The sequence below is a fragment of the Ruditapes philippinarum genome, unplaced genomic scaffold (assembly GCF_026571515.1).
Source record: "Ruditapes philippinarum isolate M1 unplaced genomic scaffold, ASM2657151v2 ctg2435_1_1_1_1, whole genome shotgun sequence".
In the NCBI taxonomy this organism is placed as follows: domain Eukaryota; kingdom Metazoa; phylum Mollusca; class Bivalvia; order Venerida; family Veneridae; genus Ruditapes; species Ruditapes philippinarum.
In genome coordinates, this window is record NW_026865603.1 from 56,461 (window position 1) to 75,473 (window position 19,013).

A 19,013-nucleotide genomic window follows, 5' to 3' on the forward strand; every position below is an offset into this window, starting at 1 on the left:
CATTTGCATTCTAAATAATCACCAATGTCATCGAACATATATAAATTCTTTTATATGTCATCCGCATCAAAATTCTTCTTATGTTTAGCATCGGCTTAAACCTATTTTTGGTTTTACTTTGAAATGATATCATTTTTTATTCACTTCTCTATGTGTATAGATTTTGTATCTACAACAATAATGTAACTTATGACCATATGCAATTGGTGAAAATAAATCACTAAACATATGTGTTATAAACATATATACCAATTAAACATAAATGATATTTCATGTTCATTTTAATCACATTTGAATATCTGTTTAGGTAGAATGACATGTGAACCTCAACTGTACAATAATTGTTTTTTATTTGAAAACACTTTCAGCTTGACAAAGGAGATGAAACTATATTTCCGATCCAGACCTACTACGCGGGGGTACAATTCCTTGTATAATATTCAGAAAATTGTGTTGTGCATATTACATTTCTCCTACAACACTGTCATTTAATCAAGATACATGTTTGCACTCAAAGATTTCATAATGTTCACAAATCAATAATTGTTACTTGATTTTTGTACCAACGAATGAGCGGAGTTTTCTTAGCCACTTATCCATAAAAAGGGGGGATAAACGGTGAAAGGGGGCGTGGACGTAGATAGCAATTACCACTACCGTTCATGAATAGGCTCAACCAAACCGACCCTGCAACACTTTCAATATTGCCATGTTGGGCTTTCTTTATGGATTCTGTTTTTCTCTATTTTATACAACTTTCTCTACATTCGTTTCAATGTTTATAAGTAATACATTTCGCAAAATTTAGTTGGTTCAAACTGAAAAACAAAAACCTTTTAGTTACCCGGTCAAATATAATTACTCTGGGACAAATATATCTTTTATTGTAAAAATAATTTCTTTACCAGTACCTTTCTATTATTGATTCGATCATGAACATTATGATTTCTTAAGATTTGAGACTTTCAATTTTCATACATTTGCATGTGATACTTTCATTGGAACTATAATCTTTGCGATAGATTTATTTCTTGATCGAATGGAAGCAGTGCTAAGTATGATCTTTTAATAATTTAAATGGGAAGAAAACAAATGATGTACATTGCACGGATGTTAAATTTCAATCAGTTAAGGCTATACAGTCTTCACTTAGGAGGCATGTTCACACATATTCATATATATCACTTCATAAATCCAAAGGTGACATGTTTTTATAGCAGTCATTGCTTATACTGTTTAGAAATAAGTCTTTTATTGACCTCATTGTAAAGCAAAAATAATAAAATATAAGGGTTGTCATTCAGGAGGTTTAGGCTATTGCTGATACATAGTAAATGATTCTATTTCCATTTTAAGCATTTCATATTCAACAAAAGCTCTTTTAGTAGTAACAATGTGAGAGATAAGAGATTTCTTACTGCAAGAAATTTAAGTATATTAACCATTTTGACCAACCCTCTTCTCCCACGCCAACCCCGCTACTCATACCCATTCATTTGTTTGAGTACTATCATATTTAAATCTAATTTTTACCAATACAATGTTTGTTGATATTAATACACGTTAAAGCACATATGACAAGTCAATTGATCATTATTGGCGAATATATAAGTAAAGTTTCTACAACACAGCTATAATTTTAGGGTACTTTTCTGCAATTCTTGCATTTATTAAATGGACATTGGAAATGGTACACATATATGCAAATTGTGAGGATTTTAAAATATGCATATTCTAAAAGTAAAAAGTTATTAAAAACATATTCACCGATGTTTAAAGATACAATTTAATTTAATCAATTTGTAGTCATTGTGTCCTCGTCATGTTACTTATGTGCAGATATGTGTAAGGTATTTGACATTAACAAGAATAGTCTGCATAACAAGACCTGGTAAGTCACAGACTCTTCCAGTGCTTTCAGTGCTTTGATTACGTATATCAAATATTTTATTTATACAAGTGTATCAAAATAAAAAAAAGGGAAATACATTTTCCATGGAGCCAAAATAATATAATATATCATTATTTTTTGTTGTAAATAAATCGAGAAATGTTGAAACGGTCCTTAGCAAATCGTCCTTTTACCACATTTTCAGGAACAAAGTACAAGAATGTTCATTAAAACTAGCACCATTAATATAGAAACGTTTTTTTAAACTTGCACATGCGAAGTTTTGTATTTAGACGACATCTTAAAAGTAACATTTTTTATTTTTACTTTATTTCGTAAGTTTGCATTCGTTTGCAGTATAGTTTATAGTATTTTTATTTAAAAAAATAACTAACTTTCATTGAGACAGTCAGTAAAATTGTGACATAACGGCATTTAGCAAATAATTTGATAGTTTATATGAGATGATCATTTTAAGCCACATTACTTTTATAAAGATTGTTAATAACATATGACCTCCTTGAACCACAATTGGCTAGACTTTGCCACAAGTATAGAGCCAGGCCAGTCTGCATATTCGTTTTGTTATACAAGGTTCTATAATGTTTGAAACGGTTTTTGTAATTCTAATTGTAATTGAAAGTTCTTACAATTTGGATAGACTTTTACTAAAATTAAAAGCAGGGCAAATCCATTACATAAATTCAGCCGATTAAAATATTATGGAAATCTTGAATAAAATCATTCAATGGTAAGAAAAGCAGACAAATTACTGATTTATAGGCAAGTTTGAATGACTGTATATTACTTACCCCCATATTCGAAAAGGAGATTACAAATTACATTAAACAGTACATGTTAAAAGGAAAAGCAGCAAAAAGCATTTCTGTTTGATTTATATAAGGAGGTTGCTACTAACAGACTTGTACAAATGATATAGTAAATTTTGATCAACAGTTGACTATCATTACATATTTAGTACATTATAATTAAGATAAATCTGTACAAAGACATGGTAACCAAAGTTACTACTGTTTCTTTCCTTCCATCTATATATCCTAAAACAAACTAGATATGAATATAAAACCGGACACAACGCTTTTCTATCTTTTCTATCTTTTGTTTAAAAAAAGACATGAAGTTATTCCAGAAAGCCAATTATAAGCTTGCATGCATTTGTTTATATTTTATACTTTGGCTATTGCAGATATTTGAATTAAAACAAATATTCATGAAATACATTTTCGCGCCATTTTTACATTTTGCTTTTTGTTACATTTTAAAGTTGATTTCATAATTATTTTAGCCAGTGTGTCTGTCATTATAAGGAATTAGTTGGTGATTTTTCATCAAATCAGTTTTAATTTTGCTAAACAAATACAGTGCTTTTTGTAACATTTATATTAGTATATCGGTTTTTATAAATATCATTATGTTATAAGATAACTCATATTTTTGTGTTGCTCTTTTCAGTTCTTATGATAACGCCATGGATTTACACGCTATGCACGCCTCTACAAGCTATGCACAAATGCCTGCATATTTCGGAGGTATGAAATCGAACAGATCAGCAAGCAGCGTTTCGTTGTTACAACAAACAGATGACGAGAGTACAGGTGAAGTTAAGACAGGTGATAGACTGATTGTGAAGGGCAGTCCACGCTCAAGCTTTAGCAGATTAAATGAGTACAGGAAAGCGACTCAAGAGATTTCAGAGCAACTTTCTCCTACTGAACAAGAATACAACGGGTCAGACAAATTAGACATACATTTTGAATTAGACGAAGGAGATACTGATAACATTACGGCACCAACTGGCGTTAATGCGGAACTGAAAGGGGAAAAGTCTGAGCCAGGTCTACAAACAAAGTACGACATTCCTGAAATAACTGAGCTCGATAAACAATCTTCAAAAGAAAATTCAGGTGATAAGGATAACTCACATCATGAGAAGGAGAATCGCCTGACGTTAGGCAAGTTTAAATTAAGTTTACCTAAAATGTCGGACCTTTTCCAATATATTACACCTAAAGACCGGACGAAAGATAAAGAAATGCACGATAAAAGCTGTTATAAAGATGTAAAGAAAGAGGACAACGAAGAGGTAGATGTCACAAAAGGTCCTTTAGAAGAGACGTTTAAAATAAATGTAGTAATTGGAAGTGATGCAAGTCTTGATAAATATGATAGTGATACTGTTGAACAAACACATGAGAAAGATATTAAAAAACGCATTGGTTCTTTGAATAACAATAATAATGATTCTGCATCCGAGAACCGAAGTTTTAATGAAAATTCTCTAGAGGGTGATACTTTATTGTTTGACAAATCTGCTGAATGCCCGCAGTTTTCAAATATTATATCGTCTTTCAAATGCAAATCAATGCAATACGATGACAATACTCACAAAAACAATATTAGTTCTGAATCCTTTCACTATGCAGAAAACGAACTTGTTCCGCATTCTCGATATTATGATTCTAATGAATTGCAGAAAAAAACACAGAAGGAAACAGTTTCAGAGAAATCTGATAGGAGTTTGAACAATTTAAGGAGTTCTTATGCTTCAGTTTCAGGAGAAACAATTAGAAATGGCTTTCTAACTAAACCAGAGTCATTTACTCGTTTATTGTCTGTTAATAATTCTGAAAATACACCTGAGAGTGACGAAAATGTAAAGCTCGAAATATTAAGTTGTCCATTTTTCTCATGCATAGCAAATAGTGATGCCGCTGCAAGGAGAGAATTGAATTCTGAAAATATTCGAAAATGCAAAAGTGATCAGGGTTGTATAAACGACAATCGAGAAACATCCTTCAAAGATCAAAACAGTAATCGTAGTTCACGGTGCAACAAAGATCAAAGTAAAGGAGATAGTCATTTTCAAAGCACTGATATGTATGAAAGTCAAAAAGAATCTATACAGGAACATAAAAATGTATGCGATAGTTTAGTGATTGATTGTCCAGAGGACAAATTAAAACTATTGGAAAAAGGTGTGAAATATGCATGGGGGTTGGAAAATGACAATGTACAACATGTAGTTAATCAGGGAAAGAGTGGTGAATGTTGGGAAAATAATAATGGTACATGTAGCATTAATGGACAGATAGATGCTAATTTTAAGAAAAATAATATGATACATAATCAGTCGGTGTTGTTATGTAAAGCAAAGAAAAGTGAAAACGAACCAGACAATAGAGTCGTTTTTCATCTTTCAGATGACGAAACTAGTTCATAAGAATGACAAACAGTTGCAATATATTGCATGAGTGACAAGTCATAGAGAACATGACCAGCTGCGACATTTTGTTATTTCCCTTACACGCCGTCAAACTAACTGCTGTTATATTTGCGTTATTTTTGACGTTTATTGTTGAAATCCACAATCGTGGTTGCTGCTACTTTATTTTTGTTTACAATTATGCCGTTACTTTCAAATTGCCGTCCAAACAATTTAATTATTATATTTGGTTTATTATTATTATTATTTTTTTGTTGTTTCTTGTAACTATATTTGGGACCAAAATAAAGACAAAATTATAAATTTTCCAAGAATGAAAGTTGTACAGAACCACTGTGTGACCTTTGATTTGATTTTTTAATCAGTGTTATCTTGAAAGAACGATATAGTATGTTTTGTAAAGAATGTCAGCATTAGATTATTATCATAAGTATTGAAACTTTGAAACTGCCAGAATTTTATTTTTTTCAGAATTGTTTGGATAATAAAAAATGCATTTTTTTGGCATTTTTTACAATTACTTAATGGCATGTATCTATAAGCGCGTGTTTCAGGGTTGAATTATCTTTCAAGTTATGAATATAAATATATGGCATTTTGTATTGTTCTTTGTTCATTGAGGCCACGTATTATATATTGGCAAATAACGATGCATACGTTGTTGGGAAAAACTTTTGATATTCAAATGTTAATGTATAAAATTTTTTACCTTTACATGATATTGACGTAAAAAGTGCAGTGGCAGCTAATAAAAGATTTTCTTGATACGTACCGTCGCAATTTGGCAATAAATGTAATGGCACCGATAAATGTTAAGATTATTACCAAGTTAAGGTTGGACCTTTCCAGTGTTTAAAGATTTATGTAAATTGGCTAACTTGTTGTCCAATAGCTACACTGAGATAATACATAGTCACTGGTTGACCTGGTTTGCACAAAAGAACACATGGTTTTGTTTGTGATACTGTTTGTGAGCAGTTGACCTAGCAATGAATGGAAAAGGTGTGGCTAAATGTTCCGCTACGAAAACCCGGAAAGGTCCCATGGAATGATACAAAACATTCTTATCCACCGGTACTTAGATTAAATTAAATCCATTTTTGTTACCTGATCTTATTGATACCTGTACTAATTGAATCCATTATTGTTACTTCTTTACATTGTTGTTACAAGGTTCATATTTTCCCTATGTTTTATTGTTGTTAATAACATTAAATAAATCATTACTATGTAAAGGCTTATAAGGCCCCATCTATGCTTTCATTTTTTTTCTAAAAGGTTTTTCGTTGTTCAATTTAAACCATCTTTTCACTTGTTAGTTTGTATGGATAACAAATTACTTTTGTTAAAGTATTAAAGTATTGCTACATTTATGACAAATAATTTAACATTCAATTCTAAGTTTGTCTCGAGTTTCACATGATAAGCATCTAACATGCTGCACGTCTAATACTTTTAACATTTTTCAAACACAGGTTTTTCCCTCCTAGGCAAAATTAGTGATATTAATTTCTAAGACTTTGTGTGCCTTTTATTATGATAACCTTTGAGATTAGCTGTGATCCATGCAAATCTAATGTCTACATACATATATACCAATGCGTCAAGCTAACATCAACATTTTTGAATGCATAGTTTAATATCAAAATCGTTTATACGACAATCATATTGTTATTTTTGATAGAACAAAAACGGGTATGGCAAAAAAAGGTCATTTCATCAGTATTGCAAAATTAAAAATGTCACCTTGAAAAAGCCTAGTGTACGTTAACCTCGAATAAAAAGCAGTTTAAGATTGATATGTTTGTTGATAAAATTTAAAAGTTACTTATAGGTTATTTTATTAGTCTTAAGTAATGTATGCTGATAAAAGCGATAACAGAGATGATCATTCTGAGAGAATATTATTATATTACTCTTAAAGGACCGGTCCATGTCCACGTGATATGCAAAATAAGAACATGACAGTTTGTGTAATATTTTATAAAATCATAGACATTTATATTTTGTTTTCGTGAACATGATCCTGTATCAATATTTCAAAGACTGTATATTGCGTAGCCTCCTTCCTAACAATGTCCCTGCGTGTTGTTGTTTTATATTTATATATGCAATACATGAGATTAAATATAAATGCTTTTTTCGATACCAAAACTTGCAGCCAGTGTGGACATTTAGAAAATTGCGTATGATTAAACCCTGTACGTTTGGTGCATATATAAACAGGTTATAATTATAGTAATACACTCGTAATACGATAGGTCTAAGCATTTGGTATTTTTCTGTGTTTGGAATGTAGAGTGCCTGTACCACGTGGTATATTACTCATATTTAAAATATCACATGCGGCATTAATGACTTAGTTTAGGGAAGAAAACTGCCGGCAATACCTTATCAATGGAAAATAATGGCGACTGATTTGTGTCATGTCGTATTTTCGCTCCGCGAAGACACGAGAAAACGAGGAAGTAGTGACATTTTCGTATTTTGTCAGGCGCCAGGATATCAAAAATACAAATTGGCACAAATCAGTCACCATAGAAAAATAGCCTCTGTAAAGCGGAGAACTATTCCCTACTTATTAATTTTTATTATTCTTGTTTGACATGTGAAGTATTTTCTAACATTCGGGAAAACGGTTACAAGTTGTGTGCTATTCCCCAACAGCAATGTTCTAAAAACTTGGCAATTATGCTGAATGTGAACGTGATATACCACGTGGTATAACCACCATGATAAGAGGGGAAGGCTCGCAATTTACTTTCTTAGAATGTCATCATATACATTGTATTTTCGTGGTCAATGGTTATTAATTCTTAAGGTTTGACATTAGGTATATGCGAAGTATTTCCATAAAGAAGAGTTTGTACTATAAAATGTAGATTTTATTTCTTACATATATTTTCACACATTATAATGGTATTGATTTTGTCTCATACATCAGCGACAATCATTTTTCGTTTAACATTTTATGTTATATGCTTTAAACTTTGTACTTTTATAAGTTTTGATGGTCTTTTATTTTTGTTAACATTAATAATATGTTGCTTTATAAAAAGATTCAAACATAAGTCACTTTATATGACAATGACAGCATAATGGTTGGAATCTTTATATAGTTGAAGATACATTTTCTAGACACGTTTGTAAAGATGTTTCTTGCAAAACTATTCCATAACTTACATGAGGTGTAGATAATTTGGTTTATCATTGTACAATATGTTTAGTAATAAAACAATTATGTATAAACATGGCATGATAAAACAGTGTCTTCATTGTTGTGCAATTATATTGAGAAATATTTTGACTGTTAACGTTATTATATCTAGAAATAAAATCAATAACTAATTTCAGATTTTTTTATTGTATATAGACAATTGACATTCAGCGCTCATTTTCCCTGTTTTTTTCGCTTTTAAAAAGGGTGTTAGACAATCAACTTATACACACTACTCGTAGTATTTATGAAATGACGACAAATGTTTTTATCATATGATATTCCATTGCAAAAATACCGAAATATGACAAGTAATGGCTCCCATTCACAAGCAATATCTACATATAACGTGTGTAATATTTGTCCAACAGTTAGTTTATCTTAACGAGTACATAAGCCTAGAAACCATTCTAGACGAGTTTCCAAAGTTGTCCCCTATTTAACAGAACATTTTTCGGCGATTTTAACAGTGATCGTCAAAAATTTATTGGAAGCGATGAATTATTTCGACGAGGAGAAAAGAACTTTACGATAGATTATATGTAAATAAACAGTAGTACAAAAGGTTGCAAACAAAACGAATACTTGCAGAATGAAATCTAAAAGGCAATCGAGAAGAAATAAAGAAGTAATGACTATAAGATTTTGAACAATTAAATGAGTTAAGGGCATGACAGAAACGGTTTAAAAAAAATGACAAGGACTTGGGCATAGAACCAATGGAAAACATACGGACGGGTGTAAAAATCTTGTCAAGCGCTAATTTGAAGAAGTTAAATAAGGTCAAATCTAATAAGTCACACACAGAACGTACAGTTCCTAGGAAAAAAAGAAAATTCGGAGAAAACGACGATGTTAGCACGTTTGGCGAAAGTATTTTCAGGGACAAACTGAGCTTAATACTCTAAGAAAAACAGGTCTTTTAAAGAGAACCAATCGTTAGTCGATTACTGTTTGTTTATACACTTTTCTTCCTGCAAATGGTCATGACTCGCAGGTCAAAATTCATTAAGCTCTTACATACAGAGAGATTGTATCCGTCCGGATTTCAATTGTCAACTGTTACAAATAATAATTGAAGACACATTGTAGTAAGTTCACTCGATTACATAGGATTCCCTGTTTCCTGCGGTTTACATGCCCGATACAAGCGCATCTGTACAAATCGGTTTTCATTACTTGATATGTTCATACCAAATTAAAGGCAATTTTCTGACCAGTATATTCTTTTAGCGTTACAGTATTATTAGCGGTATTCCAAAGGATATTTCAAAATCTTTAAGTTTTGATTGAGGTTTATAATGTTATGGTGTTTTCATTTGAAAGTGACAAAGATTGTGATGATGACCAATGTCTTTTAGCGTCAATAATATCATTTCTTCTTGAACTAATAAGCAAATTAATAAAGAAGCAATATAAATACTATTAATTCCTGGATTAAGGTAGTACACCCCTAATGCACTATCTCCATTTTGAAGAGTATTCAAATAGGCTAGAATCACTGTAAAGTGTATTGAAACTGAGAGGCGAGGGTTCAAACCCAAGATTATTTAGTTTCCTCATTTCTGATAAAAGCCCTTCTAATGACAAAGTTTTAGTTCATAAAATGTCCATTACTCATAAACCACACGATCAATTGTGTTTAAATTTTGCATACAGGTGACATTTAAGGCATATTACTGTCCTATGTTGTCAATTTTACAGTTCCTTATAGTGCCCATTAGGGGTGTTCTACCTTCTACTTTAAGAAAGAAATAACCACATGAACATTTTATTTTCTTCATTTTTCAAAAGGTAGGTTTAATTATATATTCACATAGATAAAATTAAAAACAAAATAAAAGTTCAAGCATATGAAATAACGCAAAACTAACGAAAACAGAATACAAAGTATTTTAGCCAGGTATCTTTTGTTTTAGCTGAAATAAATATATGATGCGCGTAAAGTAAAGAATAGCACATTTAAGAGTGGCATAAATTAACCCCAAAATATAAGCATTAGCTTTATGTGAGACCACATGTAACACATATACATTACCTCAAATGAACGCTAAAATATCAGAGCAAAGATCTATACGGTATGACAACTTTAAAGAACGCAGCCCCTGGCATAACCCAGCCTAAGGGAGATAATACACAATGATCTATGTGAATTAAAAATAAGCCTTTATGTAAAAAAATAAAATATATGAAATTGTAATATTGTCAAAACGTCACACATGCATTTTCTTTCACAAACTCAGAATGTAACGCTTAATACTCAGACACAAACAAAGTCGAAGTGCATACAGTTTTATATCACACACACAATCATCTTTTATTCAATCAAGTAAGTTTGGCTTGTCAATATAGAAACCTCATATATCAATAATTGTCTAGTAATAATAATCGGGTTCGTCGGTGTAATAATCCGGAGTTGAATCTGTAGGTGTTTCAGGTGCCGCTATTTTATCTTTATCGATAACAGGCACAGTAACCCCATTTCCATTGCTTTTAATATTCTCTTTCGGCAGAGTCTCGGTTTTTTCATTGTCAACAGGAACAGCTTCTGTCACTTCTGTCCCAGCCTTAGTGGTTTCTTGTCGACTTATGGCGTCATCTAATTTTTGTTTTGTTCGAGGTTTTATCTTTATTTCTGTCCTTTTCAAAGAATAACCGTATTCCTTTCTCCATTTAGACCAAATAATTCCTTTTATAACACCATCCGGTGATGGTTCACTTATTCCATTTTCAATGAAGATACCATTCAAGGAGGCGTATCCACATGCTTTAAACCACCAACCAGACTGATCTTTTTTAGCACAACTTAAATGCCATTCATCATTGTCCTTATCGATAGTACTAAACCTCATTCCATTATGATAAGGAAACATTGCATCGCCCGCTGTACCTGAGTATCCCTGAATTGTTAGCTGAAAATCCATCTGCTCATTTTCAACACGAAAATAATCGTATAACGCATAAGCATAATTATCTTCCCAATCCCACATATCAAACCTTATACTATAGTTCTTGTAGTGTGTCATCCAGTATAAATTGTCATTTCCAAACCAATACTCCGAATTGACGTTTCCAAAACCAAAGGAATAATCGTCCCAACGTCTTGTAAAGTTGATTTTGCCATCAATGCGTTTCTGGATGATTGTCCAACCACTATCTTCCTTGTCCTCCATATCACACCATATATTTACTATCTTTCTGTTCGGAAGGCGGATTGGATATACACCACTTAGTGATATTCCATTCATTTGAAGTTCACTGCAGTCTGAAAAGAAAGAAATGTTCACTTTCTTAAGTTATCAAATGCTGATGATCATAATCAGGGAATTCGAAACAATATTTAACTTCAATGTAAAATCATCTTACAGAAATGTCCTGATACTAACAAATATATCCGTTATACTTTTATTATCAATTTCACAAATTGTACCAGCAATTAACAATCCATGTAACAGAACAAACTGGTATTTCTTTCCGATAATTTCAAAACATTTTTTCGAACCGGAACCGGAAAGAAAAATAAAATGTATAATCATCTTACAAAGGAAAACTGTTAGGCTTAATTTGATGGGTACCATAATAGCAATATAAGCGTTCCTAATAAAAACATATAAAAATATAACTGTTAAACTATGAGCAACAGAAACAAATTCTATACACTGAAGCACCTGTCTAAATAAAGGTTTATAACAAAGATATGCTCCACGTTTTACCGTTTAAAAGGCAAATAAGAAATATCATACCTCTGACTAAAGGAATATCTCTAAAATTTGGTATGGACTTAGGACTGTCCCTCCTTGGTGTAGAAAGTGAAGCTACATTTCTGAACATATCCGTACGGAATTTGCTGATCATTCTGTAAATTGATTAAAGATACAAGCATCATATTTGTTTGATGTCTTTGATTTGACGACACAATTTTGTTTTATGTCTTAACAAAACGACCTAATTGTTCAATTTTTAAATACTATATAAATTTGTTGTTTGTACATGTAAATTATTAGTTAAAGTACATAATGTTTCACCTAAATCCTATAAATATAAAATATAAGATCAATTTATACTAAATCGAGTTATCAGTAATTGATATATTTAACAGAGCAAAATTTAATTCTAAATGAAATTAAGGGGAGTTAATACGTAATGAATACACCGTAAACAGAATCAGGAATTATCTTTCTTCACCGGACGTTTAAAATGTGGCAAATTGAATTTAAGTGAGGAAGAAACCGCCATACGTGTATAAATCCTGATATTGAACTCTGATCATGCTTTTTTCTTTGTCAAGATCAATATTCAGTTTTTCCAACATCAAACATTGATGTTCATTCTGATGTCGCAAGCTCAATGCTCTGTACTGCAAGGTTTGGCATATACTTGCTGTATCTTGTAATTGGCCTTGTGTAATTATTGAACAATATACGATGATCATCAGAAGAGCAACACTTCTACATCTACACCGTGACGCCTGCATCCTATCCAGAGACAGAGAGAACATAGGAAAACAGAAATAACTATTTTTGAAATATTATCTGCTATTTTTAATGATATATTTGTAAAGTTTCAAACTATATATTTATCGAACCATATTTATATAGCTTTGACACATTGTATAAAATTCAAATCACTGAATGACCGTTAAAACAATTTCGTACTGAAGAATGTGTAAAAGACGTTACACGCTGTTATCAATTATTATATTATCTAAAGATGCATTATTGTAATAAAAAAAAGTTTCCCTTAACAATTTTCGAAATATGTTTTTGAGGTGGGTTAGACACCAGTACAGAGCCTTGTGCTGGTGTGAATGCTTATCAGGTCCGGCTCCAGCAAGTAAAAAGAGTTAAGTTGAATTAAAATGTCAAATTCTTTTCAACGCGATGGGTGTTCACCCAACTGGAATATAACAATAATAACATTATAACAAACTTCTTTTTTGTTAGTTGGTTTTATGTACTTCAGATGGTCATTGCAAATTATTCAAATGATTTATGGTCACTTTTCTGTACGTATTTTTGAAACGTTTTTATAAGCGCAAAGAGATTTTCAAACTGAAAGATCTATGCTCATCTTTGATTAAAATAATTTTTTCACAGAAATTTATTGAAATCTATTGAAATCTATTTTATTCTTACTGTATATGTAAACACTATGTATGGGAAGCTGCATGCCCTATTACAGACCCAGTAAAGTTTTATTTCCTTGAAAAACTGCTAGTTTTTAATGACACTACATACTCATAATTTGACCACCTATAGTGTGTAGAATTCAAAACATAACAAATCTACTGTGTGTGTAGTCGAAACACGTTGATTTTATTTTTACAAAAAGACAGTGCAGCAATTCCCAATATTTTTCAAATATCAAAGTTGCGCATGATATATCTTGAAATAAGTGCGACAGTCTAAATTAAAGATTTGATATAAACACAACAGTTGTTATTATATTCGGACCAATTTCTCTTCATTTTGCAAATTTACGTAACTCTTATATATAAATAAGCTAATCATTTCCTCTGTACAGAATACAATTTGAAAAATTATTAATACGAATTAAATATTTTACAGGACGTATTTCTATTTCCTGAATGAGCTTACTTTCGCCGGCGTTTATCAGCGTTTTATCTTATTTTAGAGAAACAATCTCAACCTGGCGTGTTAAGTATCTAATTTTAAAATAGGAACATTTTCATTTTAGATCATGCACTATGTGTGTGTTTTATCTTTCAGCATTTTTGTGTTAAATGAATATAAACCAATGTTTTATTGTGATATTTTTTTTTCTTAAAACATATGACTATTAAACTTATTACTATTTAAATAAAATCTTTAAAATCCTGCAGTAACCTGGGAATTTATGTTGCAGAAATTTGTTTAATATCTAATGTGCGAATAACACGAGCACTACATAATTGCTGAACGGTATGACATTTCTTGAAGTATAAAAAATTATATAATAATAATTTTTAATTTTCAGACTATTTCATTTTGTTTATGTACACTATTAGTGTATGTTAACTAGCAGGGAAATTCAATTATACTTACTCTTTGGCAAATCGACCTTAAGATTGTGGAACAGCATAAAAGATTTAGCTTTTGAGTTTTTGAAATAGCATTAACGCTTTGAAAATAATAAGTTTCAAAACACTTACCTTGGTATATGTGTTAGAACGCCTAGTAACTATTCATAAGATATTTTCCTAAGTCACCATTTTTAACTCCATCATTTTAGCTGCACATTCATTTTTTATGATTATAATATCAGTTTCATGTGAACTGTATTCAAATAAAGTGAATTAATTTGCCACATGCCTGTTTTCTAAGATAACCGCAGCATTTGTTAGAAAATTAAACGCAGCTGGAATAGAAGCCTTGAGCTACAAAAAAAAATGTATGTACTTTCCCCTAGACATGTATGACCTATTTATATAAAAAAGCAAATTATGCAAGTTAAAATTAGATTATAATAAATGATAAAAGAAACGCATGCCTACACAGGTTGTTCAAGAAAAAAACTGTAAAGAGTGTATCTAAAAAGAAAACACTTCTAACCTCTAAAACAGAATACCATTGTCTCGAAAGTTAGAAAGCTCATTACAATTGAAATTTAAATAATTATGATAATGTAATTTTAATATACAATGAATTGATATAAATAATGCCTTTAAATAATATTATGATATAAGGTAATCATACTGGATCCTATTTGACGAGGCGCCAAAGGTATGCTAGCCAAGTTTTGCCTTGTGCTTTCTTTAGGGATTCTGTTTAGGGATTGCTTTAAAAAAGCTACATTTGCTAATCATTTCAAATATTGAGAAAGAAACAGTAGTATTGTATCTTTTGGATATATCTTTAAAAATATCTCTCGAAAAAAGGATGATAAGGAAGTGAGTGATATTAGTATGAACATTTAGATGATGAGTCCAGGTTATTTTCTTATATCTGCTATATATAGATGTGTTTTATCAGATCATGTATTTCAAACAGCCAAATTTAATTATTTCATATGATACTAAATGGTATCAACATAATTATTCATGGTATTACATACCTTTCTTTAAGGACTAATTCACTTTATAAGAATGCACATGTATAGTATTCTAGTATTCTATAGAGTGATAAATTAAATGTATAGTATACTGATTTTCTCGTTACATTTTTGTTAAATCGAGCAATTTTTACCGACCCTCATTTATATCATGCAATTTTCCCACATTTTTCTATGTCAAAATAGCTTCTTGCAGAAGTATTTATTACTTTTGCAATCGTATATTACGCTATAATTCTTCAAGTGCACAGCACGAAATGTGTTAATTCTTAGCATTGGTGCAAAATAATAAAAATTTGAGAAATTAAAATAAAATAAAAAGTCTTTTCTCTGAACGTTGACCCGATTACGTCGATAGCGTTAATAAAATAATCTGAATTGTGAATTGGTTCATAACTGAAGGTATTACCATAAAAGATTACTTTCATCAAACGTAATAAGACATGAATGAATTATACATGCAAATGAATTATGTTGGATGCAAGTGTGAGATACATGATCACATATTAAATATCTATATTCAGCAGATAATAAATTGTTATAGAACAAAATATTATTTTATTGATCGTTTAAATAACATCATAAATTTACGTTTTCAACTTGTTTACGATTTCAACATCACGATTTCAACGTGATTTCAACATTCTCTCTTAACTCTGTATAGAAAAGACTTTGTTTAGATTTCATACAATGCAATTTTCTGACTCAGATTCAGTTTGTTTTCACAGCCACTTTTTAAATCATCTGTACGCTGATTCCTTTTTACACATTTTATTTTTACACCTTTGATATTATACCAGATTGGCTTGGCTTTTCAGATATTATTTATTCTTATGATCCGTGGATTATTTTCAAGTCTTTTGATTGTCAACATGCTTTTGATATATTCAACAACAAACAACCCAGTTACTGTTTTACCTCCTACAATAACTGAATGTTCTATATCCTTGAGCTTGCTTTTGATTCTTGAGAATTTGCTCGCCTTTACTTTCTAAAACGTCTACCGTTGTTTTGTGAGGGTCATCTGTTCTGTCTGAACATTGAATAGTTTGTATGTGAGGCATGTTTAACGTCATGGTGAGTGCAACAGCAGAAATATTTATGACATAAGATTTAAAAAAAGAAGATTGAATGATGCATCAATAATTGTTAAGCTCATGGACGAGTCATGCGCGTTGCAGGCGATGTCACGTACATCGATTAAAATCTGGTAGTTTTGAGTAAAAATTCCAAATTATTTGCTCGTTCGTACACATTGAAAGATCCATTTGTGATCTTCTTCATTGCTATACTTAATCATCTAATTATAATTGAAAGTTGCAAACATAAAGCCCCGGCTAACAAATTTATACCTTATTTTTCAAATGTCACAGAGTTCTTGAGATAACCCTGAAGATGTCCTAGAGTTCTAATAATAACTTGTTATTGCCGAGGTGCTTCTTGTGCTAGGTTACGGCACGTTTTAGCGTATTTTATTATTCAATACGCGTGTAAATCATTATTAAACGTAATACGCTCATCCTTAGCACAAAAATTGGAAATATAATGTTTGTTTTGAGCGTATTAAAGTTCAAAAGATATATTTTTTCTAATTAAATTTATGCGAATTCATATTGCCATTATAAAACCGAACGAATGTACTTAATGTTAAATGTCGTTTCTGTGTATACTCTTCGTTAACTATAGTTTTATGTTTTAAGTTTCCTTCTGAATGTACCGCAACTACATTGTTCTTGTGAAGACAGGAATATAAAGGCATTATTTCTTCTCTTAAAAGACATGAACATTTTTACTATGAAGACAGTGTTAATTAAATATGCGGTAGGTTGTTGTGTAAATGAAATAAAAGCTTAAACTTTTTTTCAGTTACATATGTTTTAAGCAATCGCCTTTCTTAAGCAGATAATATATAGTTGGGCTTCCCTCAAGTAGCTGCTATGTATTTTTATCATTTATACCATAATACACAAATATATCACCAGAATAACCTTCACATCTATTCGCCCGAAATGTATGTTCTTTTTATACAAGAAAACAAAATCAACCGCGTGTGGCTCTCACTAAAGATCTCCTCAACAAATTTGCACGTGGCCTACGGGTTGGAGCGAAAGAAGTTCGACTAAAGCGGAACGCAATTCTATAATTCATTTTTTTTAGTTCCACCGCTTGTAGCACGTTTTGTGGTGTCCGATCTTGTTTAATTGTCAAACGGTAAGTATTTTCCTTCCATTCACACGTTTGTCCCCTTCTCCAACCCCCCCCCCCCCCCCATTCTGACATCCCTTGTCCCTTTAATTCCCATATCGACCTCTTTCAGTTATTTCCATTTTAATAACTACATAAAGCACGGAGGAAGGTAGTGTAGTACTGGTGTAACTCTTCAGGAACGATGGTTATGAAACTACCCGCCGATATGACCGAAATACTGTTGAGAAAAGGCGTTTTGAAACAAACAATTACTACATATCCCTCCCGTCCTTTCATCACACTTGAGCCATCCGCTCCCGACCACTATTTTGTTCGATGCTATCTGGATGCCCTACTAGTGTGACTGGATTGTGTCGGGGCTGCGTTCTGTGAACAAAATGTTCTGTTAATTTCGTGTTGTCTTTTCCGTTGTTGCCTATCCTGAAATGTTCCATTAGTCATTCTTTTCTATTTTTCTGTTGTATGTGTCTTGTTGTCTTAAGTTTTTGTGGTGGCATTGGTAGTTTTTACTCCGGCAGTAATCCACATTGAATTTTCCAGAGCACAGCTCAGCCACCCCACCTGTGTAAGCTGTCAAGCTACATGCCTTCACTTTAGCAAAGAATTGAAACTTCCGTACATGCCAGAGCAGAGGTACAGTGCAAATAGTCGTAGTTAAATCGCAACGAAAGTGACCTGAACCGTTTGGGAATTGTTCTCGAATCGCCTGATCTTGTCTGTTCTGTTAACTCTTTTCTGTATCGTTTAAGTCTTTTTTGTCGTGACGTGTTACTGATGTATCTAGCATCTTTTTGTCTATTTCTGATTTTGTCTGCTGATTTTCCGTTCCGTGTCTTGCCGTATGTTCCATTCAGTTGAACATTCGTTAACTCTTTGCTGTCTGCCACGTATGTTCAGTTACATCTGTATTTCTCCGTCTTGGTCAATCTTGTGGTAGGGTATCGAACTGCCGCACTGTCTTTTCCACCCTATTATTGGCTGTTCCGTTTGTTTTTGTTAGTTTTTTTGTCCGTTTACAGTGATTTGTTGTTGTATGTTCCGTAAAGTGTCTTGTTATGTACTGTTTTTGTGTTTTCCAGTAAGTTTTTTGCTGTCTGTAAACATTGTTGTTAACATTGTTTACATTCTGTCATCAATCCTCGTTTCCGTTTAAGTCTCCGTTCTATTCTCTGTGCCGGTGATGTTCCTGTGTCTTGTTCCATTAAGTTTGTGCCGTTTCGTGTCTTGTTGTATGGTTCATTTAGTGCATTGTAGATTGCTTCGTTAAGTATTTGTTGTTATCTGCCGGTTGACGTCCTTTTTGTATGTCTTTTGCTGTCTGTCTTCTTCTTTTCGGTTAGGTGTTTTGATTTTAATTTACGTCAGTTTAGTCTGTATCTGTATGTTTGTAACTTTGCTTTTAC

At 31.8% G+C, this 19,013-nt stretch overlaps 2 protein-coding genes across 2 annotated transcripts in view; one reads left to right on the top strand and one right to left on the bottom strand.

The window, feature by feature from the left end:
• Positions 1-8,484, top strand: part of LOC132729708 (soluble guanylate cyclase gcy-33-like) — a 45,980-nt gene extending 37,496 nt beyond the window's left edge. The window contains exons 12-13 of the mRNA XM_060715530.1: positions 369-419; positions 3,365-8,484. Of these exons, the coding sequence (XP_060571513.1) occupies positions 369-419; positions 3,365-5,132 (1,819 nt within the window). The 3' untranslated portion in view covers positions 5,133-8,484. The remainder of the gene's footprint in view (positions 1-368; positions 420-3,364) is intronic.
• Positions 8,485-10,501: 2,017 nt separating this feature from the next.
• On the bottom strand, positions 10,502-14,721 carry LOC132729705 (fibrinogen-like protein 1). The gene is made up of 4 exons (XM_060715526.1): positions 14,504-14,721; positions 12,591-12,827; positions 12,096-12,208; positions 10,502-11,617 (listed from the first exon to the last, which is right to left on the bottom strand). The coding sequence occupies exons 2-4, from the start codon at positions 12,824-12,826 to the stop codon at positions 10,728-10,730; spliced, it is 1,239 nt and encodes a 412-aa protein (XP_060571509.1). The 5' UTR covers position 12,827; positions 14,504-14,721; the 3' UTR covers positions 10,502-10,727.
• Between the last annotated feature and the right edge of the window lie 4,292 nt (positions 14,722-19,013).